This window comes from Melanerpes formicivorus, unplaced genomic scaffold (genome assembly GCF_026170545.1).
Source record: "Melanerpes formicivorus ecotype bairdi unplaced genomic scaffold, bMelFor1.0.p_v2 SCAF_70, whole genome shotgun sequence".
Taxonomy (NCBI): domain Eukaryota; kingdom Metazoa; phylum Chordata; class Aves; order Piciformes; family Picidae; genus Melanerpes; species Melanerpes formicivorus.
In genome coordinates, this window is record NW_027142422.1 from 1,788,643 (window position 1) to 1,816,427 (window position 27,785).

A 27,785-nucleotide genomic window follows, 5' to 3' on the forward strand; every position below is an offset into this window, starting at 1 on the left:
TCCAGGTGACATGCAGTAATGAGACAAGGAACAATGGATACAAATTTGAGTACAGAAGATTTCACCTCAACATGAGGAGAAACTTCTTTACAGTGACAGAGCTCTGGAGCAGGCTGCCCAGAGAGTTTATGGAGTCTCCTTCTCTGGAGACTTTCAAAACCCACCTGGATGCATTCCTGTGCAGATTACCCTACATGATCCTGCTTTTGGCAGGGGATTTGGACTTGATGAACTCTGGAGGTCCCTTCCAACCTTTAACATTCTGTGATTCTGTGAAAGAGTGAAGATGTACAGCTGTGAAGATCAGCAATATGGTAGCAGTGACAAATTAGGGAAAACAGAATTGCCATGAGGCTAAAGCCTTTGTGGGCAAAATCAGCCAAAACCTTCCTGCTTTGCACCCTATCTCCCTGAAACCCTACATTCACACAAAATGCCCTTTAAATAAGTCTCAGGTTTGCATTCACATTAGCAGTACAGAAATTTCTTGTAATCATACACTACACAGAGTGCAAAATGGCTGCAAAGAAAACAGGCCTTTAAAATGACTAAATAGAGATTTCCAACTATTCATATTAAAGGTCCAGCTTAATACAGCTTGGGCAGTACAGAAACCCTCTGGAAGGATACCAGATGATTGCTGTCTTCACCCACTGAAATGCACTATCTCATAACACAGTTTCAAGTAAAAGTGGAAAGTTAAAAGCAAACAGATGAAGTTCTGAAACTTTAATTTATCATGGCCTCAACTTAAGAAAAAATACTTTAAGAGTTTTGCAGAATGACTCCAGTTGTGCCATCTGTCCAGAAGAGATAATGAATTGATAGTGACATCTTGAAATACTTTGGTAAAAGGCTCTTCTCACACTTGCACAAAAGTGCTATCTGGCAATGGAAGCTGCCCCTGATTAGCTCAGGTCATAGGAGCTCTGAGAGGTTTGAAAGAGCCCAACTCTGCTTCAGTAGAAAGAATTAACATCTCTTCCCATTCTGGCCTTAGAGCTTTTGCACCAACACTATGTAATTATTTTTCCTTTCACCAAAAGCTTCTCCTGGATTCTCTGTTCCTGCCACAGCTTCATCATCACAGTGTGTCTGCTTGCAGCTGAATGGATACCTACACATGCCACTAAGTACATCATTTGACTAAAAGACAGTTAATGTTGCTATGAAATATGTTATTTACTTGTAGAACTCATGCACACATCTCCTTGTGCTAATACCTGGATTATACAACTTCAATCAAAACTCAGCAGAGGATTAGAATTGCTTTTTGCTCCTTCAGTGTGATGCTATTTGTTAATCCGGGTGGCTGTAAAAATCCTTGGATACAGTATGAAATGCTATCTCACTGATCTCCCTCCTGCCTTCAGTGGTGTAACTGCCAACAACCATCTTATTTTTCCACTCCTAAAATCCAGGGCTGAAAAATGAAGGAAAGAAACTGAAATTCTGATTTTATTTATATAGTTTCATGCAGTATTTCCAAAAGTAGTTGCTTTGAAAGCCAGAGAGGGCTTCTCCTTGGCCAAAGAACAAGCACTGTAAGGCCAGGTACGACATTCCCCCCCAAAGGAACTGCTGGCAAATTCACCAGGTCAGTCTTTGGTCATTTGGTCTTAGATCATAGAATCAGTAAGGTTGGAAAAGACCTCAGAGATCATCAGGTCGAGCCTGTCACCCAACATGATCTCATGACTAACTAAACCATGGCTTCAAGTGCCATGTCCAATCCTTTTCTGAACACCTCTAGGGATGGTGACCCCACCACCTCCCTGGGCAGCACATTCCAATGGCCAATAACCCTTTCTGTGAAGAACTTTCTCCATGTCACATAAGTACCCAGTTGCACTGTAGTAACTACCTGGGGTGATGTTCACTAGCACCAGAGAAGAGCTGGTGATTCAGTACAGCAGTATGTGATTCCAAATGGTTTCCCCAAGCCCATATCGATATTGGGGATTGCCCCAAGCTAGGTGCAGGACCTTGCACTTTCATTTAGTTTATGAAGCTACTGGCTTCAAATGTATCCCAGGGGGCTGTCACTTATTTTAGGATGCATTACTGCTCTAGAGAGATGGTTACTACAGGTGTTATAGCCAACACTGTTGCTTAAAATTCACACTGCACACATAGGCAGCACTATTCAGTTCCACCTAAGGCTGCTCAGAGATGGGTAGGGAAGAAAGTCTGGCTACTGCAGATCAGCTTCATCAGAGATCTCATTCTCTCTGCCCCTTAAAGCAGCCTATTTTTTTCCCCCCACATCATCTGCTATCTATGTGCAGAGAAAAATGGAAGGAAGACCAGGACCCCAAAGAAAATGGTGAGAAAGCAACTTAAAAGAACATGGGAAAGAAGAAAAAAGGGGGGGAAGGGGGGGCACAAAACCAGCCCCAACAACAACAGTAACAACAAGCCTCACACTACTTAAGGCATAATTTGGCACTGCCTGTTAAGGATTTTTGTTCCTGGATACATTTTTCTGCATTTAACAGAGAGGGATGTGGCACTTGAAGGTACTAAAAGGCAATTAAAAAACCAAACAAACTAATCATTAGCTGCTGGGAGCTAGAAAGCATTCTCAATGTGCAAAATTAATGAGCACTAACACACTGAGTCCTGTAAGCCGCAGCTGCCTGTAGCCACCCAAGTGCTGAGTCCCATTCTGTGACCAGCGAGGAAAGAGAAGGAATCCAATGTGCTGCCTGTCCACAGGAGAAGAACATTCATTTTGCAGATGAATCTCCGTCACACAGAGGAGACCATAGCAACAGCTGGCAGAAAAAATGGACAACAAGGCGTGCAAGTCCCTTCACTAACTACAGGAACAGAAGCAGCACAGCCACGTCTGCACAGTACTTTGGAGGCTCACCTATATTTCTTGATAAGTCTAGTAAGTTCAGGCAGAAAACTTATGCTAACACAATTATACTGTGCCTGGCATTCGGCTTCACAATATCCAGTGCTGCACCTGGTGTCTTACAGACATGCAAAGTGTGACAAACACACATTCAAGAAAGAAAGTAACATCTCAAAGGCAGCTTTTGAACCCCCATTGACCCAGACAACTTGCTCCAATTTGGACAGGTCTGAAATCACTCTAAATCCAGAGAGCCTGCCAGATACCACACTGCCACAAATCTTGCTTTGGCTCCCAAAGCAAATGTCTCCTAGGAAGCCAAGGCACACGCCCTGGGCCAAGAGGGTTGAAGGAAACAACCAGAGTAAGAGATCCTTGTTCTTAAGGCTGTAAGCTCTGGTTTTGCAAATGAAGGGCTGAATGAAGGCTTCAATGGTCAAGTTAAAATGTGTCCTGCCCCTTCTACTCTGTGCTAAAATAAAGAATTACATTTCTCACTGAGGACTTTTCAAAGCCCCCTTTTAAAGGACTTTTTAAAGTCTAAACAGACTGATGAACAGAAAAATAAAAGAATCATTTCAAAACAACCAAATTCTTCATGTGACCAGAATCAAAATGCTAGACGTGAAGAAATGGGGTGCAAGCTAAAGCAACCAGTGCTGCAAATTCAGACAGTGGTTGTGCTAACTCACCACCATCACCTCTTTTTTAGGGAAGAAGTTCCAGAGCCATGTTAAAGGACATTTGCTGGAAAAGCAAACTGGATTTTGTCTGAGCCACCTCAGTGATTTCAAAGAACAATCATGCACTGTTTTCACTGGGAAAGGAAAACCCAGTTCCATTTACAACCACATCATCCACATTTTGCAATCCCTGTTACCTTCAAAGCTGTGGGAAATCTAATCATTAGAATACTTATCATACAGGATCAAAGCATGCACCACCTCCTTATCAGCATAATGAGCATATTCCACAAACAAAAAGACCTCACGTGGCAGAGATGGAGGAAAGCTGTCAGTCTGAAGTCAGGACTGGCCTTTTGCCTCATTCTTTAAACATGGCTTTGAAAAGGTTTTTGAGGGTTTTTTTTGTTAACATTTGTTGCAATCCCTCAACAAATTCAGATCCTGCTACTGTCAGAGTTTTCTTGGGTAAATGAATTATCCAAGCACCGAAATGAGGCACAGTAAAGTACAGCCAGGGCTGTCTCTGTGCAATAAACCAGAACAGCTGAACTTTAACTGCATGGGGCTGAAGAAGGAATTAGGGTTCCAAGGAGATACAGCCAAGAACGGGGCTGCAGTGCTTGCACTTCCCACTTACTTGATGAAGTAGTCTCGTCCATCTCTGTTTGCCGTCATCTCCCATCCATAAGGTGTCCCCTGGTTCAAGCTCCAGGTCCCTGAAGGGTGAGGCCAGCCTGAAGACTTGTTCCTGTGGCTGCAATTGTGGGAATAGGGGTGGGAAGAAAAGAGGGAAGGGGAAGGAAAAAAGGAGGTTATTTTTCTGTTGTATTTATTCTTCCAATTTACTTATTTCCTGTCACTCAGTTGGCATTCAAGCAGTTTGTGGCAGTTGTTAAATGCACAGCCAAAACCAGGCAAGGGAAAAGAGGTTAGCAGCCTTCCTTATATGTGTAATATCTTTTCAGTCAGTGAAAAGAGTCACCGGAATTCGTAACAGTCCTCGAGCTCAAGCCTTTGGCTAGTGAATCTGTCATAGCCCATCCACAATAACAACTGTCAACAGTTTGTAGTACAAGGGACAGAGAATTTTCATTCAGCACCATCCCCTGTTCAAATGTCAGCTCAGTACAGTCTTGGCAAAAAAGCCCAAACAAACAAAACCAGCGAAACAAACAACCCATCAGGTGGCTGCACATCACACAGGGGGCACCAGCCACCTCACACCCATTCCCACTGCTAGCAAACCATTCTTTGTTTCACCTTTTGGAATGAAGGCAGGCTGTACCACTTCTGCATATGGATGCTAAGTGGATTCAATATGCAGATTAAACATTACCCATTAAGCAATTCTTCCCAATCACTTTCCAGATGCTGCCGTATCCTGTTACATACACACTGCTACATACCACTGCTCACTTCCAAGCAAAGGCCAAGTCACACCACCTTGAACAAGCAGTTTGCACAGCCCATCTGAGGGAGATGAAGAAGCACTCTCAAGTGACAGTATTTCCCCTAGAGCTGCAACATTTTGTGCGGTGCCATCTACCGACTCCACGCACAGATAAAATACAGATAGCAACATTCCCCCACAGTTTCCCAGACAAAAGCCCAACACTGCACTGAGGGAGGTTTTACCCTTCACTTGCAGGAATTAAGATGGATGGTACCATGTGCTCCCACTTTCTGCTGTGGGACTCAGAGGTACACAAGGCAAAACCAGATACTGTTAAAGGCAACAAACAGATCTTTCAGCAAAATTACACAAGCCATTACTATCTATGTGCAAGCTGGGGGGAAAAAGGAAGAGCAGGAAAAGAAGGGAGGGCAACCAAAGACTCTAAAGAGCATCTGAGAGTGCAACACAGACAGGCAAAGATGAATCAGCCCACAATGAATATAACCTGAAATTTAGACATGCAGACCAAACCCACTCAAAGTAAGAGCATGTTTCAAATGAGTTGCCTTCTCACTCTCTACCTTTGCTCCACCCAGCAAGCATACTGCAACACAGTTTTACTTGCTACCAGCACCAGAACAAGAGGACACAGTCTCAAGCTGCACCAGGGGAAGTTTAGGCTCAAGGTGAGGAGAAAGTTCTTCCCAGAAAGAGTAATTGGCCATTGGAATGTGCTGCCCAGGGAGGTGGTGGAGTCCCCATCCCTGGAGGCATTCAAAAAGGGATTGGATGTGGCACTTGAAGCCATGGTTTAGTTGTCATGAGGTTTTGGGTGACAGGTTGGACTTGATGATCTCTGAGGTCTTTTCCAACCTTATTGATTCTATGATTCTATATTTATTTAAGTGAAAATGCTAGCAAGGAAGTTACTATCTCTTGCCTTAGATAGAGATGTAAGAAGTTATTTCCTGTAGAGAAGCAGAGCGCAATGTAACCTGACAAAAACTCTTCTGAAGAAGCAGAATTGGTCTCCATGGACAACTCAACAATTCATTTGGAATTGTTAAACTCAACAAAGTTGCACACAGGTAATCTTTCCCAAAGGGGGAATGCATCATTAGAAACAAACTACCTGTTTCCTCCTCCCCCTTTATTTCAAGGATTAATCACTACTGAGAGAAGATAAGGTGCTTCAGAAGATAATTTCCATGTAAAGCAGAGCATTGCAATTGAGTGCTAGATATAATCTGAATTTTCAAGTGCATTAAGTATTCTGTCTTCAACGAGTAGAAAAACATTTCTGTTGGCATGTTGAGAGGAAGGTATCTGCCATAAGACAGGGGTTAAGGCTAATATTTGAAGTTGCTGGAAATCTTAACAAAATTACACTTACTTATGGCTAACAAAACACATAAATGTCAGATGCATTACATTGCCTCAGATAAATGAAACCAACCCATTCCTCATCAAATGAATGAACTAAAAAATAGGCACCTGAGGAAGAAAACAATTCTTTTCAACACTGTCATGCACTTTGCTGTAAGGTTGAACCTAAGCATTCCTGTTTCTCCATATGTTTGAAAGAAGGAGAAAGGGTGGTCCCCTCTTTTAGCTAGAAGCCATTCAACAGCTAACTACATCTACAGACTTCAAATTATACTTATTTGGGATCCTAAATACTGAAGTTAATTGAATCAAGCAGAAAATAACTGATTTTACCTGGTCTATAAGGGGACAGCCATGCATTTAACACTCATTCAATCTGGTTTACAATCTGTTAGTGTCTCTTCACCTGTAAAATGGGGACAGTGACATTTAAAATCCCACGTAAAGCACATTAAATTTGTCTTATTGGGTAATTTTTAGGAGCACAGGGCTGATGATGAACAATACTGTTCCTCCCTACATTCCAACTAAGGGCTAATCTTTGTGTGAATGGTAGCATTAGTGAATTTTAAGGTAAATTTCATTCCACTCAATGTTTCTTTAAGCCCTTAAAACATTAATGGCATCAGAAGCTATCATATATGATAGGTCATAACTGTCCTACTTAACTATAGATATAGATATATCTATACCTGATTTAGTCCTCCAGACTTCCTTCTAATCAGAGGGAGAGAAATCAGCACTTGAGACATTCCATACACCTACAAAGGATGTGTGCAAATTTGATGGAGGTGGCCCCACAATGCAGAATCATAGAATCATGAAGGTTGGAAAAGACCTCTAAGATCATCAATGCCAACCATTGACCTAACACCACAATGGTCATTAAACCATGTCCTGAAGTGCCATGTCCACACATTTCTTGAGCACCTCCAGGGATGGTGTCTCCATCACCTTCCTGGGCAGCCAGTTCCAATGCCTGTCCACTCTTTCAGTAAAGGAATTTTTCCTAACAACCAATCTAAACCTCCCATGGCATAATTCCAGGCCATTTCCTCTTTACCTATCACTTGTTACCAGGGAGAAGAGACCAACACCCACTCAGTACAACCTCCCTTCAAGTAGTTGTAGAGATCAGTGAGGTCTCTTAGCCTTCACTTCTCCAGACTAAACAACTGCAGTTCCCCCAGCCACTCCCCATAAGACTTGCTCTCCAGACCCTTCACCAGCTTTATTGTCCTTCACTGGACATGCTCCAGCAACACAATGTCTCTTACACTGCAGTGCCCAAAACTGAACACAGTATTCAAGGTGTGGCCTCAGCAGTGCTGACCACAGGGGCACAGTCGCTTCCCTACTGCTGGACACACTATTTGTGACACAGGCTGGGATGCTGTTGGCTTTCTTGGCCACTTGAGCACACTGCTGGATCACAATCAGTTGGCTGTCAACCAGCACCCCCAAGTCCTTTTCTGCTGGGCAGCTTTCCAGCTGCTCTGCTCCTAGCCTGTAGCACTGTGTGGGGTTGTTGTGGCCCAAGTGCAGGACCCAGCACTTGGCCTTGTTAAACCTCATACAATTGACGTCAGCCCACTGAATGTTTCCTATAGTCACTGTGCAATATACTAATAAACACTCATAACAACAAAATGCAGTTCTTTTACACTCAAAGGTGACTCACACTGATGATTCCCAGCTGCCTCTACAGCCTGAAAAAGTGAGCTAATGAACTGCATTATTTCTGTTAATACACTTCAATCCACTTGTTGAATGTTACTCTGCTTGTATGTAAGGATTCTAATCAATGGCCACTACAAAGGGCAAAAGACAGCAAAGATGAGATAAATCCCAGAAGGAATATCAAAGGCTTCTGAGAAAATTCTAAGCACCTTCACCTGGGGGAAGTACGAAGCCATCTTGGCAGGCTTTAAGTCAAAAGGATGCTTCCAGTGAAGATCATCTGGCCATAAGTCATCCCAGTCCAAATCCTTCCTGCAGCTGATTGTGGCTAAATCTGCCAGGTTTCCTTTCCTCACAGGCAAAGGAGGAGAAGCACACCGAGTCTGCCTAGCGTTCTGGAAGACTTGCACGACGAAAAAATAATTGAAAGCTAAAGATAACACACCTTCTACCTCAGCAAGCCTGCCTCTGGACAAAGACTGTCATTGCTGTAACTTGCTGTTTGCTCTCCATCACCACAACTGGATTTGCTGCTGGAGTGCCTGTCGCAGCACACATCTTCAGTGGCAAACTTAAGCGAAACTCAGCAGGTCTCTGACATATTCCACCACCCACCCCAAGAGACTCCACTGCACACTAAGGAATCTGGACCTATAAGGCTGTTCTTGTACAAAGGTTTTCATAGGCTTGATCACTCTCTTTGTTCTCTTCCAAAATCTGTACAGCTCTGGGCCTTTGTTGAGACTGGAGTTTGGGCTTGCACTGAAGTTATGGTTTATAGTGATGGGCTGCCTCTGTGAGAGAAATCCAGAAAGTATCTCAAGGTATAGCTGAAAATCATCTCTGGCATCTAAGGTCTTAATGAAGAGCTAGAGACTAAGTTCTATTCTAAAGCAGACATCTGAATGTGGAAGCTTTCTACTCATATTGACTAGCTCTCCACTAACTGTAATTAGGAGCTTCAACATCTCACTCTGTGTAGAAAACAATATTGGAATGTCAAGCACACAAATCCAGAGGTGCATTCTACACCACCATCAGGAGAATCCTTTACAGCAAATGGTGAGCCCTTAGCCTCAAATTGCTTTATAATATAATAAAATTGGCAGATTGTATCATCTTACTATATCTTCCCGTTTCTAGAATGCCTTCCAAGACACCTAAGAGCGCTAAACTAAGGGCAAGTACCTTCAAAGTTCCTGGTACCATTAGTTAAATGAGAAAGGCACACTGCATTTATCAAATGAGTTTTCTTAATATGGAGAGCTTCAGAATGTTGGGGTAGACTCCATCTACAAATTTGTTACTACCTGCTTCAATGATCTGAATTTGGAGTCTTGGTGCATACCTTGGCTACACTTCAGCTCTCTGCTGGTACAGAAGCTATTTCTCTGCCTCTCGTATCCCAGCAGAAGCAGCCAGTCCCTTTCCAGCCCATCAAAGACACCCTGAACAAAAGCCACTTTACACCTCCAAAAGTTGACTATGAAGGGAGCAAGGCTGCACAACACGCCCTGGGAGCTATGTCTGGCCACAGCAGCCCCTAGGTGGTAGTGGGAGGAACACCTGGGACACAACAGTTTCTATTATTAGTTTTTAAAAGTAAGAACACTGTGCCCAAAGCATCTGCAGGGCACACCTGTCTGGGAGCAAGAGACATGCTTGCAACACATGCAGAGTTCACTAACAGTCTTTCTATTAGATTCAATCTTCCACTGCCTCAAGAATAGAAACCTGCTCTCTCAATCCATTTCTCACTGACTCCTGTCCCAGAAGGCTACCACATCACATCTTCCTCCATCCCACCATTTTATCTTGAAAAAAATGAGAAAATGAAACTTTTAAAGACTTTGCAGCTGTGCTATCAAGAGCAATCATCAGAGCCTGCTATTGAAACTCTCCTGAGTGGCACCATGCAAAAGGACAGACGTGCCAGACAGTAATTTCTGGATCCAAGACCAAGGACGCTGAAAGGCATGTTGTCTCTGCACAGATGAGTCCTACAAACCCTCACAGAAGCAGTCCTATCAGGAAGCACAAAAGAGGAAAATTAGCTGCCCCAGACAGACTTTGCTGTGCTACATCAAAAAAGGAATTCATACCCTGCCTCCTGTCACTAAATCATGTAAGGACAGGAAGGAAACCTAATGACTTCAGGTACCCACAGAGTCAGACACTCTTCATATCCTACATCCCACAGGCTTTCAAATCTTTTACTGGGTGAGGTGTTTAGTCCTCCTATAACTGTGCACACTTTACCCAAAAACTCTGAAACAACTGAGAGAAACACGAGGAGTATCATCACCCAAGCGAGATCAGGGTTTCAAGTCAGTAGGCAAGACAAACAATTAAATTACAATCATTGTCTCAGTCTGTTTTTCTTATTTAGCCATAACAGCAAAGCCCTGTGGTGCCAGTTCCTCTCAGCAGCCTTGCCATCCAGGAAAACTCTGGGCAAACATAGGACAATGTTGCATCATGTTCCAGGCTTGTCCTGAATTTTGTCCCTGGGTCGTACATCATCAGCTAAACACAAATACCATTCAGAAAACAAAGACAACCTCCTTTCCAGTACCTTCTCTGAATGTTTCTCTATGTTTCTAGTAAGAACCACAAATAAAACCAGGCTGCCTTGCACCACTTTTTCAGCAAGTCTCCAGCTGACAGTTTCACTTTTTTTCTAGGCAGCAACTACTTCACATACTCTGGGGCTGAAGCAAGTAGCTCCACACTTTTTTTCCTCTCTTCCCATCTTCCACCATAGATGCTCTGAATTACTCACAGTTTCACAAAGCACCACTCAGCCTTGCTCCATTCAAACTTTGAAACCTTTGCTGGCACAGAAAAAAAGTACAACTCAAAACTTCACACTGAACTCCTCTAAGCCATTCTGCAGTACAGTAGAGGAGATACATTCTGTCAGCCTGTTCTTGTCACAGATTACATCAGCTTCCATCTCCTCAGTGCCTAAACCTGAGATGTCTAAGTGGCCAACTGTGCCTGAGCTGAGGCTAGGAGACACTCCAATGAATTCCTCTACCAATCATTACTACTGTGGCCAGTCATGAGATAATTAGGGCACGTGACTGATCAGAAAGAGAAGGGATCCCTTTCACTAGGTATGGCTTTAGGCTGCCAAGAGAGATCCTGATGCCAAGCCCATGCCAGACAAGCAGGGAAAGAGTTTCATCTGCTCATCACTAGGTGAGGAAAGAGGGGCAATTTCACATGACCAGAACAGTCCCTTCATGAGCTCCCATCACTTCAGCATCAATTCCAGACTCCTGTCTGTATTACAAGATGGGCAGAACAAAAGCACTGGCTGTTCAGAATGCACACTGTCCCCACTACACAGCTGGCTTTGTGAGGAATAAATACCCTCCATCTGAAGCTACAAAAACATAGCATCGCTTCCTCACAAACTTCCTGCTAATGGTACACACAGTGACCATTTCTCACCATGGATCTTCCACAACTGCTCTTTTGCTGTCCTCCCTTTGCTCCACTTCATGTGGGAAAAGATGCAAGTACCCAAGCAGTGCAGTAAAGTAGCACCTACTGCATGTGTTTGCCTTCAGTTAGGTCAGACAGCTCCTCATCACTGAGTGGTGTGCCCTAAAGCCACTGTCGTCCACTAGGGTCCCAGAACTAATAACGTCATGATAGAGAGTAACAACAGGCCAGGCAACACCCTGGGAAGGGGGATTAAACAAACCCTGGAGGCAATGCTGGCTGCTTTGTTCTGTGTATTTTGGTTGTTTGTTTGGGCATTCCTGTTGCTTTGTTGGTTGGTTTGTTGGGGGTTTGTTTGGCTGGTTTGGGGAGGTTGCTTTGTCGTGTTTGTTTGGGGTTTGTGAGTGTCTGGTTTTGTGTGGGTTTGGCTCTTTTTCATACTTGATAAAGGTCACATTTTCTCTGTTTTCCTGCATGCTATACTTCCATTATTACTAAAGATGTGCCTGCATTACACACAAAAGTCTCCATTAGGTTTCCTTTTAGACCGCCAGGACTTTTCCTTTAAAGCACAGTGAGAGAGATGCAAAGTCCTGAAGGAATTACTTCTCCCTTCAGAATCTTGTACTGCAAAGGCCAGAAGGTCCCCAAAGCAGCAAAGTAATGGCTGGAACTCAGATTCTTCTAAAGTGCTTTTTGACTTTCTGTTGTTTATGATGTTTTAGGTTCCTGCTGATATGTCCTTGAGAGTAAAAGTCTCTTAAAAACTGCTGTGTGCAAGATGTTGTGGGGGGTTTGTTTGCTTTCTTTCCTCCCTCTTTTAATAGGTTTTCTGACCTTAGGCTTTCTTAGGTTTACTCAGTATTTCAAGAACAAAAAGGCCTGTGAAGCATACCTGATTCTTCTTCATTTAGAGAATGCATTATTGGTATTTCTTCCTGAATTTTCTGGAAAACCTTTTTGAAATGAGTTTGTCTTCTCTCAAGCTAACACACTTGGAGGCTCAGGGGTGGCCTCATTGCCCTCTACAACTACCTGAAGGGTGGTTGTGACCAGGAAGGAGTCGGTCTCTTCTCTCTAGCAACCGGTAGCAGAACAAGAGGACACAGTCTCAAGCTGCACCAGGGGAAGTTTAGACTCAAGGTGAGGAGAAAGTTCTTCACTGAGAGAGTCATTGGTCATTGGGATGTGCTGCCCAGGGAGGTGGTGGAGTCACCGTCCCCGGAGGTGTTCAGGAGGGGATTGGATGTGGCACTTGGTGCCATGGTCTAGTCATGAGGTCTGTGGTGACAGGTTGGAGTTGATGATCTTTGAGGTCTCTTCCAACCTTGGGGATACTGTGATGCCAGAAAAACCTTATCACATCACAGCTGGCATTCCCCTAGAGCAGGCACCAAAATGATTTTTTACACAATGCAATCTTCACCATTTCTCTCTGACAAATTGCCAACCCTTGCCAGATGCTGAATTTTACCCTAAACAAGATTTTTATAGGCTTCTTTCATTGCTTTGAAGGTGTTGTTGCTCTACTGTCACGAATACCTGTCTCACCAGTTTCCCAGTGAAGTGTAGCCACGATTCACTAAGTTTCAATGAGTAGTTGTCACGGATGGAGTTGAACCTGCTGCTGTTACTCACACCATGCTGCTCTAGTGCCAGCTTCAACAATGACAGTCCTGTCTGGGGCAAGTATTATGGGGATTCAAGTTCAGACTACAACCTGGGAGACTTCCTGTTCCAGTTGCTGCTTCTGGGTCCCAGATTTTTGGGAGTTGTCTTTTCCCCTGGGATGGTGGTGGGACAAGGATGGACAAGTTTCTGGCTTGGGCTGTTGGGTCACTTGCTTCTGCCTGCTGCTGCTTTGTGCTGTGCTTTTGTCCTGCAAACAGGCTAAGGGAAGTATGCTTTTTGTATCATGTTTTCCTGATCTTCTACTCTCATCTCACTCTCTTTTTGGTGTCTCAATCCTGACCTTTTGTGTGTTACTTTTTGCCTCACTTCTGTGCTGGGAAGAAACAGACTTGTGAACCTGCTGGTTCAGTTTGACTAGTTTTGTTCTGATTGAAACCATTACAGCAGTAGAGGAGTTTTGCCATTTCTTCCTTGTGTGAAAAGAAGTCCAGTAATACCTGTGACAGAGGTGCTGCTCAACTCATTGCCTGCATTGTTACTTACAGTGAGAGTTTATGGTAGTATAGAGTAGAACATTGGAACCACAATGCTGTAACGTGTAATCTTATTTTAGATAGAATAATGCCCTGTATACTTTCTCACCACCTAGCACACAGCTGTTCCTTTTATTCCATAAACATGGGAGATGGACATAGCAATGAAAATTCAACTGTGCACACTGCATTTGGAACAGCAAAAGGGAATCTCACTTTAATACAAGGACAAATTGGTACTTTTCAGTACCTTGGTATGAACACAAGCTGCCTGCTGGGAACCAACACCTTTTGTATACTCACACACTAGAAAAAGCAGCTCAGAAAATTCCCAAGCACCTCTTGGGAGGTGATTTCTGTTGTAGTTTCCTGTTTCTATAAAGGTCTCACCCACATTTCAGGCCTGTGGCCACCTGAAAATTCTTCACAGTGTGGTCTTGTGATGCTTTACCCTGTGGAAGAGTGAAGCTGCATCAGAAGAGCGCAGTGAACAAGGACCAAATGGCCCAAAAGGAAACAGTTATTCTTCTAAAGGTGAATCAAAGCCCAAATTCCTACTGCTTGATTTTGGTAGGAAGTCTTATGAGGTGTCTCAAGATGAACCACATCAACAAAACAGCAGAATAAAATGTCTGGCTGGTTCTTAAGAGGAGAATACTGCACATAAAACAGAAAGGGAAAATAGCCTCATACTTCTACTCATTTTTCAGGTTTCAACTATGAATTATTCTTCTCCCTGTCAACGTTTTGGGAAATCAAGAGAAATGACCAAAATATTAAGTAGCAGCAGCCTATGTTAAACCTGTTCTGTAAATGACATTAATACTCTCCTTCTAACTTTGGAGGAGGGGAAAAAAAACCCACAAAGCACTACTTAGATTATTTTCCCTGCCAAAAATACTGGTAAACAATAAGCATCACTGCCCAGTCAGTGATTCTGGAAGCAGTTCCAAAAGCCCGAGTCCTCTTCTTTAAAGACATGTGATGACCTTGAAATGAGATGTAGCCTCTGATCATTGGCTGTAGTGGTTTAGTGCAAGGGCTAAACTTCCTGCTCCCCCAACACAAGAGTGAGGGAAAAAGTAACACACACAACTCAGGGTTGAGACAAGGAGATGAGAGTTTAATATATCATAATCACAATGCACAGTTACCTTAGCTAATAAACTATTTAATCTAATAATACCATGCACAATTACCTTAGCTTAGCCTATTTGCAGAAGAAGTGCAGTGAAACACAGGACAAAACCCCAGCATAAACCAGAAAGGCAAACCCAGCAGCTACCCACACCACAGACCTCGGCACCATCCCTGCAGAGAAAAGCCAAGACCCAGGAAGCCAGGAGGAGCAACTGGAACCAGAAGCCTCCCATTTTGCAATCTGAGCTTCGAGCCTCATTGTGCTTTGCTCCAGTTAGCACTTCCATTTTTGAAGCTGGCATGACTGCAGCATGGTATGAATAAGTGCAGCAGGTTTGAGTCAGTCCATGACACTGGCTCACTTTATTTCCCATGAACCTTGAAATAATTATTTAGAAAAATTATCTTTTCACAAGAGTCAAAAAAACCCAAGAAATAAATCAACCAACACGGGAATTAGCCTTTAACAGCTCCATTTATCAGAAATCTCAATACAAACATAATCAACCTGATAGATTAAAGTCTATTTCAAACTCTATATCTAAGGCACGTAATTGTAGCTCAGGGCACTTTGTTCTGCTTTCCAGATGAAAAAAAGTCTTAATGTTCCACTTGGCACTCTCCAAATTGGGAATGTGTGAGCAAATATCCATCCTCTTGAAAGGCCTTGAACTCTGCCATGTGCTTTTCTGGATTTCACTCCTAGACAAAAGTTGCAAAAACTTTAGAAAAGGACCACATCAAACCTATGTTTACATTGATAAAAGATAGGCAAGGCAGTCTGTGTTTCTGCAGCTAGCACATGACAAGGATGTATGTGTGTGTGATAGAGTGGAATAGAGTGGAATAGAGTGGAATAGAGTGGAATAGAGTGGAATAGAGTGGAATAGAGTGGAATAGAGTGGAATAGAGTGGAATAGAGTGGAATAGAGTGGAATAGAGTGGAATAGAGTGGAATAGAGTGGAATAGAGTGGAATAGAGTGGACCTTTGAGATCATTGAGTCCAACCTATCCCCCAACACCATCTAATCAACTAAACCATGGCACCAAGCACCACATCTTGTTGAGTTCCTTCGTCTTTTTCCATTAAGGAAACTATGGAAGAGAAAGATTAGCTTAGCCTATTGTTTGCTGTATATGCTGCTGCTTTTCATATCAGTATTTCCAAGCCCTACACTGTAAAGGGGTTTTTTGTTTTTCTTAATGTATCAACTCAAAAACACTCTGTGGGTAGATAGTACTTTTAGAGAAGCAAAAAGGTAAGTGTGAGATCGTGTTGAATAACAAGCTCTTGGAATACTAGAGCTCCAACCATCTAAATCCCTGCTATCTAAAGATATTAAACTGTCTAGTTAGATGTCTAGTTAAATTTCTTGTAATAACAGGTACTTAAAAATGAAGCAACACAACCCACCCCCCCCCATAACCTAAATACTTCCTTCTCCAGTTTACATCAGTTCTTGGTTATATACTGCGATGGGAGTAGGGGTACACGTTTCAATACATCCTGGCAAGCTACATTGCATTGCCATGTCACAGCTACTAGAAAGACTCCCCCCCAAAACAAAACCTCTCTGCTGTCTGCAAGTGATAGCTAAGGAAAATGATACAGGCAGAAATACAGCAGGTTCAGCTAACCTACTTACAGCCTCTGACAAGTAGCTTCCTAAACATCTTGCAGCAGAAATGAAAGTTTCCCTGCAGCCAGAAAATTAGAGGGACTCTGGGACTTACATGGGCTTAATACTGTTCTCTGACACAAGGTTGTAGTGCTCCTGGATATTTTCCTGTAGTAATAAAGATGAATCTGGCTGCGGATTGTAACTGCCTGTTCCAGCCAAGGAGTGCTCCTACACACGTATTTAGATGCAATTTACTTCTTTGAAATAATGTGTCCTCCACGTTTGCAGTTCTTGGAGCTTCCTAATAATTGTATTGCTAACAGGAATGAAATTAGGCACACTATCGATAGTGGAAAATGTGAGTGAGGGCATACAGAATCACTAAATTTTCATAGTTAATGCAATTCCCAGATAAAAGTCAATGTGTACTGTGCAGAAACAGCTACTGCAGACCCTGGAGTCACCCAGCCAGATCTGACCTTCCCTGTACCTATTTTCTGCTGTTCAAAGACCTACATGAAATACATGTAGGTTTAATCCATTTAATAGGTGATACATGCGTTGTCCTAGATACTACTGTCTCAAACTCACAACACAGCTTGTAAACTGGGTCCCCTCGCATGAAAAGGCTATGTCAGGGACAGGGTTCAACTGAACTGGGCCTGACTTCATAATCAGGAGTATCATATCAGGCTTTCATGAGATGTTCTCAGCACAAAATGCATTCTGCAACCAGTGAACTATAGGTTTAAAGATTATTCAGTGAGAATATGTGCTTTGCAAAGTGAAGCAACGTGTCACCTTCCTGAGGCACAAGAAATGAAAAAGAAGAGAAAATAAAGAAATACAAATTATTATTTATTAGTCTTTTTATTTAAAAGATAAAGTGGAGGGGAATGTATAAATTATGAAACACAATGAGTGGAAAATTCAGGAAGCTCTGAGAAGAGGGAGTAAACAAAACTGCTCTTCTCCTGCTGCCCCGTGCTACAGAGCAAAAAGTGAAGGCCTGTCTGAAGGGTCAGAAGAAGGGACAGCCTATGCCCAGCTACAGGAAGGTTGGGGTGACCACAGAGGCTGCAGAAGCCAATTTCAGCCAGGGAAGAAGGAAAAATGACCTTGAGAATGGACACTGATGGTCAGACCCAGCCTGGCTTGAGCCCCGTCTCCTCATCACGTCCCTTGCAGTGGGAAGCAGCAAAACTTGGGGAAGAAGGAACTAGAATTTCAAGTCAGCTGTAGTTAATAAATTACTTCATCTATTCTTTCACAGAGGCATTAGACAATAGATCATCTTCACAATTCTTCTGTTCTTTTCTTGCACAAACATCTTACTTGAGACAACTACTAGAGACAGAAGCAACCATGAAAAACCTTAGCAAGTTTGATTCAACCCCTGCCCCAACCACTGCAAATCCCTTTACAGATTGATTCTTTTATGGACAGCATAAAGTAAGCCTTTTCTGCTAGCCTAAACTCCTGGCTAGTGGTAAGATCAATACCAAGCAACCTAGCAGATGCTGAGCTCTGTGCTGCTTTGGTCATGCAGATGCACTACTGGACCCCTGCAGTAGTCAACCTCCAGGTTTTCAGTCACTCAGTCAGTCACAGGAGTCCCACACCCTGTGGGGCAGTGCAGGAGGATGCCAGAGGATGCTTGGGATGGGTACCAAGCATTTCATAATGTCATTTCACACAGATCAGCCTTTGGTGGGAAGCCCAAGCAGCAAGTCAGCAGGTTGATTTTTATCACCCATAACTCCATTATCCTTCACAGAACTATTTTTATTTCTCCAATGTATTAATTCTCCCACTCATTTTCTGGAGCACAGAGCCAGAACTTGACAGCTTCCTTACTGTAAAGACAGTCAGAAATGTTACATGTGTTGATAAGGACCTAGTTATTTATAACACAGGCAAAAAAAAAGTGCCTGGTAACAGGAATTCCTCACTGTGGAATTTTTTTATCTCCCTTTCAAAGCTCACCTGAACCTTTAGATGCTTCAAAATCTTTAGAAGCTTGCCCACAATGATTTAAAAAGATAAATACAAGTTTCAAACTACCAAGGGCCAGGTTTTTTACAGTTTAAGCAACCTGAGACCGAGTTAAGCATTTTCAAAGCAGCCAGGTACAGCAACACTATCGCTGAAGCAGTTCATTTTATTTCAGTTTGTCACCGAGCTGAACAAAAGACCAAGTTCAGATGTGTCTAGCCTGCTTTAATTAGCATTGTCACTACAATTTGTAAGTTCAGTAAGGGGATTATATTCTGTTCTGAAAGGATAGTATATTGGTTTTTAAAGCTTCACTTTGGAGGAGAGCATTTACAGGTAAGAACTACAGATCCCACACCACCATGCCTGAAGATAGAAGGAAATTCTAATCCCACCCAAGGGAAGTGGAAATTTTACTCCTGCCTTCAGCAGGGTCAGGGTTTTGAACCTGGAATATGGTCAACAGCAGATCCTTCTGCCTAGCTCAGTGGAGCTGCTAAGCTCCAGAGCACAACTGACCTTCTCATCTCCCCCAGCAGGAAGATTTCTGCAGCTCACGACAGGGGTATGCTGAGACAGCAGGCGCCGGCAGCGCATGCCCAGAAACGCTGCCCTCTGCATGAGCATCTACACCCAGCAGAAAATCAGCTCCATGGAGCTGACAGTACAAAGGAACAACACAGAGTGGTTTGGATGGTAAATATTTACAGACTGTCAACTTTGATTGCAAGAGCATTAACTCTGCTGCTGGATTAAACCTAGCTGATTCAGAGTCCTGGAGCCATGAAGTTGACTGACTTTACGAATAGCTGTTTGTTCCTAACAGACATGTATTTCCATGTAGATACTCCTTTCCCACACCCCCTCAAAAGTAAATAGTTAAGAGAAAGCTGAGAAAATGAACTTGTTTTCTTAAAAGTCACCACAAGGCAATGTCTTTGCTTCCATCCCCTCTGTCAGGGCAGGCAGACATGTAGGCACATTTGAAATCCAAGCAGGCAGCAAGCAATGTTATTCAAACTGGGCTTTGTGATCTGCTGTGGCACTGACAGGAGCATTTCAAACACGTCCACAAGTTTACAGGACAAGGTGTCAGATTATACTCCTGCCAAAACATGTGACCATGGTTTCTTGACCTCTTTCTCTGTCAAATAATGTTTGCACAATCATTTAAAATCCTTCAAGCATCCTATCACCAACTGATGAACAAGCATATCTACTTGCACATTAAAAGGAAAAAAGAGAGATAGGAGAATATATAGAGAATAGAATAAACCAGGTTGGAAGAGACCTTCAAGGTCATTGTGTCCAACCTATCATCCACCACCACCTAATCAACTAAACCATGCCACCAAGCACCCCATCAAGTCTCCTCCTGAACACCTCCAGTGATGGTGACTCCACCACCTCCTTGGGCAGCCCATTCCAATGGGCAATCACTCTCTCTGTGTAAAACTTCCTCCTAACCTCCAGCCTAAAATGTGTGTATATGTGCCTAATGTGTGCCTATATATATAACACACACATGCACTGCATACATTATGTACTGCAAATACACATCCTGCAAAGTACTTTGCTTTCCCACCACACTTCACCTATACACTTGGTGCCATGGTCTAGTAGTCATGAGGTCTTGAGTGACAGGTTGGATTTGATCTTTGAGGTCTTTTCCAACCTTGTTGATTCTATGATGTGTAACTTTCCACCACTGGGACTCTTCTTCCCAATTTCATTATTTTAGAACCACGATCTCTGGTTTTATTACAAGTTTCATGATGTTGCCTTTTAATTAAACCTTCCAGGAACCTTGGCCCTTTTTAATGTTAACTTCCATTCTGAGCCCAAAATAAGCTTTGTAGACTCAAAAGAGAAAAGGGAATTTTTCAGCTATGAAATGCCATAACAGAAGACTTGCATGGTAACTTCCAAACTTCTCTTAGTGAGACCTCAGACAAACTTTTAATTGCCCTTCCAACTAAAATCCCTCCAAATTTTGTTCACCAAGGGACAGAAAAAGAAACAGCAGCAAGCAGTCTAGCAAGAGCATTAGCAAAAGGTATCCAATGTCAGGTATACAGTAGTAAGGCAGCAGAAGGTCCAAATACTGCATCACTTATCCAGCAATGGAAAAAAACATGGACTCAAATTTAAAGAGAAATAGGTTTCATTAATAAGTGAACAGAACCTCTCCTTTGTAGCAAGTGTTGCTCAAGGCTTTACTTCTTCCAACACACACAACGAGGCACTGTGTGACGGAGCAGCCTTGCTGCTGAAGCAGCCTTGCTAGTGTTTTCTGATTCTAAATGGTGGTAAAATGCAAGCTACATCCCTGCCCCTCTGAAGCTGCAATTTTTGTCTTACCCTTTAAAGTGCAACTTTTGAAAGAAACTGTCTGTGCCTGCTTCTTTTACAACCCTCCACAAACTCTCCTTCATTGCCCTGTAGAAGATTTCTTCCAGCTCTTCCCTTCATTTCCTATTCAAAGCAACACCTTGATTTCTTTCCATATGTCATGGTAAAGACTTTTAAGTTTCTTCTTGTTGGAAGAAGGATTCAAAGAGTAAAGCAGATCAGCTCTTGCAGTATGGGACAGTGACAACTTGATGTGATTCTCCTCCAGGAACAGTTTAAAATCTAGATCTCAAAATCTGACATCTATATTAATGTCTCCCTCACATCCAGACATCTTTTTAACATATCTTTTCCCAGTCAATCTCACTGGTAACACCAAAGGACTTTTAAAAGGCATAGTCTGTAATGACTGTACAATTGAAGAGCTGAAATGTGGCATGAGAGTCCTTCATTAAGCAGCAATAACACCATTGTGTGGCTGGGCTCAGTTTCGCTTTTGTAACTCCTGCATCCATTGCCACATCAAGAGGCAAAGGTGACTCTAAAGGTCCTGCTGACAAAAATCACCACCCTTCTGAAACAGGTAGCCTTTGCAACCATGCCTTGAAGAAGTAACTCACTCCTCAGAACACACTTTTTGCTGATGGTTTTGACTTGCACAGTTTCTCTGCTGTCACTTCTCTGCACTCTGACCACCACCTGTCATGAAACATGGCACAGTTGATGACCACCCTTCAGCTGCATCCTTCTGAGGAAGCCAGGAGAAAGTTTGACTCCCAACAGCCGGCATCAGGGAGAGCAAACCATGATGGTCTTCAAACTTCTTCCCTTCTCTTTCATCAGGCTGAGCAAAGGGTCTCCTGCCACAAGCGCTGCAAATTGACAAGAGCCATGGAGGCATGGGCTAAGCCTCAGTTGAAAGCAGGAAAGAAGTGGTGTGGGGTACAAGTAGGAAGCTTGAGTCTTGCTCTGGCAAGTGCAAGAGCTTCACTTACGTGACCTGAACCTTCCTCTGTACAAAAGCCAAACATCAATTTGCATTTGGCATCTTTGGGTTTAAATTAAACTAAAGTGCCTCCCACCCAGCTCTGGTCTCTGGGTCACCATCCTCTGTTAAGGACTTTTGGGTTAGGCATTTCACTGAATCAAAGAATGATAGGGGCTGGAGGGGACCTCTAGAGATCATCTAGTCCAACCCCCAGTTGCACTCATGCATGGGGCAGCCACTGAACTGAAATGTTCGGGGCATCTAGCCCTGAACCCCGCTGTTAAGTTTGAAGCTGTCTTTACCACTGCAAATGCTGCTCCCTTGCTTCCAGGCCCTGGGGCCTGCCTCCCTAGCACAGCCATAGGTTGCTGTAGTTAGACCTAGCACAGCCTGTTACAGCTTCTGCATAGAGACTGCCCTAAATCAATCACAGCAGTGTCAGCAGCAAAGAGATTTTTTTGCTCCATATTCCTTGTGACTCCTCCATCATGCTTGTTACTGCACATTCCCTTTTATCTGTTAAAAGGAGGATGATGCTCCCTTCCCTTCAGTCTCATCTCCCAGCTCCTCTGGAGTTTATAAAACTCTGTTGTGATTTTCTTTTGTTGTTGATGCTGTTGCATTTTCCTTCACCTTGCCCCTGTCAAAAACCTCTGGGAAAGCATCCATCACTCCCTTCCAGGGTCTGCCTTTTATAACTGCTCTACTTCCTTCTGTATTTACTTCCGAGTGCACATCTCTGCGTGCACCACCTGTGTCTTCATTAATATTTACTGTCTGCTGAGGAGGAAGGTGCCTCTCAATTTACTGCCAGATTTGCCTCACGTGCTTTACTGCACACAGTCATGAAACAGTGTCTTCCTCTGCTCAAACAAGGCAAACTTCATCTGACACCAAATTTCCCTTGCCACCCCTCTACAGCTTTCCTTACTCGCTTGGTGCACAAAACAATTTGCAGCTGCACAGATGCATAACATGATGATCCTCAAACACATTTCTTGGCTCCCTCACCCACCCTCCTTCTCCTGTAGCTTCACTACCACAAACTCGGCAGAGCCAGCAAGCTCAGTGCTCCTTTGCCCCATGCTGCAGCTGGCTTTGAAAGCTGCAAAGCAGTGAGGAGAAGCAGCCAGCTGGGTAGCAGGGCAGCAAGGGCAACCTCTGCAGCACCTCTCTCTTCGCAGAGCAGCAGTCTCTTCCCTCAAGAGGCAGTGGCAAAAGGGGGGAAGCAGGGGAAAGGCACATCAGTTCCAAGGCACAACTCTTCTTCTAACATCGCCCAAGGCACTGAAGCTAAACACTTCCACTAAATAGAAGCACAGGCCTGCAGGCACAGACTTGCTCTGTTTGTGTGCTTTATGGAGCTCTTTTTTTCCTACTGCAATCTTGGCTTCTTTGATAATTTCCTCAGTTGGCTCTATTTAATCCAATTTCTCCCCTCTTGCCACACCAATCATCTTTGACTCCTGATCTCTTCTTCTACCCCTTCCTCACACAGCAAGAGCCAGGCATGCATTCCTATCACCATGCTCTGCTTGCTTGTGGAGCATCTCCACTCCCAATTCCCTCCCACACTACCCCTTACACCAGCCTGAATCCCTCACCAGACTTCAAACCTTCCTCCACAACTTGCGATTCACTCTCTTAAATGAACCTCATTACTCACAAACTAATTCAGCATCCATCCTCCAAGCTGCTCTGAGAAGTGCTCCCCTGCACAGAGGTGCCAGAGCTGCTCCAGGTAAAATGAAGACAGGTGGAATGCTTCCTCGCTAACAGCAAATTAAACTACAGGAGCTTCCTTCTCAAATCAAACTTTATCAAATTATTCCAGGTCCCAAGTCACCTGTGGATGAGTTCATCAGGCTCTGTTTCATCATCTAGAAGGGATAAAACGTGATTCAAGAAATTCTAAACAGCCTTTAGAGATAAATTGGCAGTGTCCTTGACTGGTGGATACGGTGACTCCACTTCATCATATCCTTCTTCTACTGCCTTCCCCCAAAGAGGTGAAAGTGTGCACACACACACATCATCAGAACTCATTCCATAAGAAACTTCTCTTTATTGTTCCCACAAGAGGACTGCAGCACTGGGTGCTGAGAGGGATGGGGCAGAGGGCTAGGAAATCTAATTCAGGGATTGTCTGCCCAAGAAGATAAATGGAAAGTGGACTGTGGAAGCCAGTTAAACTGCAGAGTGTGGAATGAAAGAAGGAAATCTATGACTAAAAAGGGCATGGTGAGTTACTACTTAGTTCCCAAAGAAAGCCAGCTGTTCCTGGCCCTCCTCCTCCTTTCCCAGGAGGATGAAGCATCAAACATTCCAACATTGTTTAAACAGACAAAACACATCTTAAATATGGTAACACATTCCGTACACAAAAGCTGAGAATGCCTTAAGGTGAACTTAATCACAGCATTGTGCACCATATTTACCGAGTGGCATGTGGAAAATTAGGCCAAAGATATTATGAAAATAGTTGAAAAGTATTGCAAAGCAAAGACAGATCAAGGTTGGCAAGACTTTAGATACCAAATTGATCCCAAAATTTTGCCAAAGCAATCTTTCTAAAGACAAATATTAGTTTAATGCCTCTCTCTGCAGCAGGACCACAGGCAGGAAACCACCAGAGAAGACTCTGCTCTTTGGGAAGGGCTGTCAGCACCCAAGAGAAACATGGCCACATCTTTCACCACCAATGCAAGAGGACACCTAATTCTTCCTAGGGGTGAGAATGGTTATGAGTCACTGAGTTGTTGCATGCCTCCTCTTCGTTACATTCAGATGGGAAACGCAACTGCTTCGTTAGTCTTAAGCACTCATTTAGGAAGTAAAAATAGGACACTAGTTTAATTGGTAGTTCAGAAACAAGCAAACCAGGGCAGAAATTATTGCCAGGGAAGCAGTTAGCTGTGTTCACATGCTTGGAGTTGGGTAGCTTTCTTTTACCTTTTAATGAAACACATGAAATGCAAAGCAAAAACCAGGAATGAAAGTGCACTGCTTTGGGAACAGAACCACCTTGAGTCACAAAAAGGGCAGTGGTGTGAAACCCCAGTGCTCACTCTAAAGCATGCCATCACTAGGCAGTATTTCATCCCATATATTCTCAAGAAAAAACTGTGTTTTCAGCTGTTAAGATACCTGTCTGAGTGCACACTGCACCTACCAAGGGCAGCCCACTTAAGATGTTTTAATTCATTCACCTGGAAGCACTGGGCGCAAGCAAACTAAACTCTCTGCTAGCATATGAAAAAGCAGGAAAACAGCTTCTGCCAGAAAAAAACCACATCCAATTTGTACTTTCATTGAACTCAGCTCATAAGGGATGTCACCCTGCTTCCTCAGCACCAACTCAGATGATCCAATTAGTTTAAAGTGATTGGACCACAGTTAAATAGGGAGAAAGGAAGGGGTGAGGGGGGATACAAAGGTGTGTCCTTTCTTTCCTCCATTTGTATGGAGAGGGAAGTGAAGTAAAATCCAGGAAAACTAATCCAAAAGCTGGGATACTCCAAACTTAGCTAGGGTCCCTGTTTATGAAAAGCCATGTTAATAGTCTGTGTCCTAACAACTAGGAGACTCCCAGATCCATTTTTCAAGGCATTGTTGTGAAAGTGATGATTTCACTCCCAAACCCAATTCCTGGGAGCAGGGCACGACTGGCCAGGCCACAAGACAGCAGATGAGACACTGTCCCACAAGCCCCAAGGCAAGGCTGACCCTGGAGCATGGACACCCCCAGGACACATGCTGCGTGGGTTAAGAGGAGCCTCAGGAACAAGCCTGACTCTGCTGATTTTACAAGTACCAGGAAATACTACTTTAGAATTTCTCTCAGCTATTGCTAAGTGTCATTCTTCCAGGGTTCACTTTATTAATACTCTGAAACTGTGTGCTATAATAGAACAGATGAATTAGCCTATTTTATATCTTGCTTGGCAATACAGCAACAAATTATACTTGGATCCCACAAGGACAAAGTCGTTATAGAGGCCACTCAGTCATACTCTGAGACATCTGCTCATGCAGTTTTGGAAGCTCCCTGAAGCTGAAGAACACATTTTATTTACATCTAGCAGCCTTGAGACAGCACGGGCCCAGGTGACAGCAGAGTGGCACCAACCATGAACTCCCTTCATGGTGGTCATACCCCCATAGCCTCTGGCAAGCCATGAGAGGTGTGAGTAACAGAACAGGGCATGCACCACGTCCTGGACATGCACTCTGTAGGAGCAGAGAGTAAATGGCTAAGTGCAAAGGTTTTGATTCTTCATTAAAAGAAACATGCAAACAGAACAAACACCCCAGACACCTCCTGTGCAGCACAGACCCTCAGAGGTGCTCTCCCAAATAGAAGGGAACAGAAGTACAGTGCTGCACTTGTCATTTTCTCTCCAAGAGTCTGTCTTCAGATGAGGATAATTTATCTCATACTGGATGAAACATTAGTACTTCCAGATCCATGTTTTGGTGCTTTTATCCTTCTGTTTCCTCGGTGGGGATCAGAAGTCCACTTACAGCAGTGCCAAGCCCTAGCAAATGCAGCACCAGCACCGTCTTGTTTTCCAGAAAGGTATGTGCTTGAAGCCCTTGAATCAATTCTCTATTGATTACTTACAAAAGCACTTTGGAGAGACTTCACTTCTCCCTAAATAGCTGTTTTGCTTAATTGAGATTTTTAAATCCTCCTCTTCCAAATCTCATCTTTCACTTCAAAATGATACCCAGAGTGCATCTAAGACGTATCAAACTCACCCCTTCCACCAGCCTGCAGCCCCGTGTTTAGCTGCCATCTTGAGTTGCATGAAGTCATGCTGAGATGCTGCACAGAGAAGCAGAAGAACAAGCATGAAATACCATGAGTAAAATGTTAATTTCTGAGTTAAGGGAATCAGTTGACTGATGCTCCAGAACAGAGATGAATCTTGGGCATTCTGCATCCTTCTCCTTTCTTGGAGCAGCAGTAAAGCAAGGAGTCATTTTTGCCTTGGAAAGGAATCACAAGCTGAAACATGCCTTCAGGTACCACATTCTTCATTTCTCTTAGACCACAGGATTTAGTTAGTTTAGCTGAGACTAAGCTTATTTTAGTGGCATCAGTGACAAAAATGAAAGGTAGACACTGGAAGAGAAACTGCCATCGGAATGGACTGCCTATGAAGCGCTTAGTGCCATGGGTTGAGTGCTCGGTTGGACTTGATGATCTTGGAGGTCTCTTTCAACCTGGTTGATTCTGTGAGATTTAAGCAGAGACAAACCAGCAGCAGACCCCATAGCTTCCCTTCTTCTTCTTCTGCCATTTAACATAGTAATGCCTTCCTGAAGACACTTCTGAGGGCAGATCTCTATCTACTCAGAAAACAGTATAATGAGAGTCAGTGGCTGCAAATGATAACTAGGAAATTAAAATGAAAAATGAGGGCTACATTTTTATCATTATAGAGCAGGTAATTAGCCAGGGGAATCACTTCCACACATTAAATAAAACTTGGAGGTCATTTAAAACCAAACCAAACCAAAAAACCACCACCAAGAGCATAAGCACAACAGAAACTACAGGCACCATGAAGAAATCAACAAGTGGAAAGGTTTTGACTGTGCAAGAAGTCAGAGCAAGAGATCAAATTAGTTCACAAACTTTACTAGGTGATCCATGATAGCTTAAACAAAAAAAGAAGATGATTTAAGACATTCTTAAAGTAAGCCAGCATGAATCTGTGGGAAGCAGAACAGTCTTTGCTTCAGACCTAATCTGAGTTAAAGTTTAACAACTGCATATCTGAGAAATTGTGCAGCTTCCACAATCAGTGGATGGCTTCAGGAGAAGCACACAGCAAAGGGAAGGAGGAATGGTTATTTCCCAGGCAGAATGGAATAAAGCAGAGAAACTGAAGGAAAATTCAAGTTACACTATGCCACCAAAAAGAAATAAGCTTGACTAGTCTTTGTTAAACTAGCACTCAGAGAAGGAATGCACAGAGAGGATGTAATGGTGAAATGTGAAGACAATCCTAGTTCAGGGAGCTTCCTTATCTCAGTGACATTCATACAT

The 27,785-nt window shown here is 43.3% G+C and overlaps 1 protein-coding gene across 5 annotated transcripts in view; it reads right to left on the minus strand.

Annotated features, from left to right (window-relative positions):
- The window catches only part of FRMPD4 (FERM and PDZ domain containing 4), a 286,650-nt gene that overhangs the window by 104,203 nt on the left and 154,662 nt on the right, over nucleotides 1-27,785 (minus strand). For 3 of the 5 annotated variants that reach the window (XM_068163128.1, XM_068163127.1, XM_068163131.1), the window contains exons 1-2: nucleotides 26,489-26,539; nucleotides 4,187-4,303 (exon numbers count right to left, since the gene is read on the minus strand). In XM_068163128.1, the coding sequence (XP_068019229.1) occupies nucleotides 4,187-4,303; nucleotides 26,489-26,538 (167 nt within the window). In that variant the 5' untranslated portion in view covers nucleotide 26,539. Of the gene's footprint in view, nucleotides 1-4,186; nucleotides 4,304-26,488; nucleotides 26,540-27,785 lie in introns of those variants that run through there. The other 2 variants (XM_068163129.1, XM_068163130.1) reach the window with 1 other exon arrangement.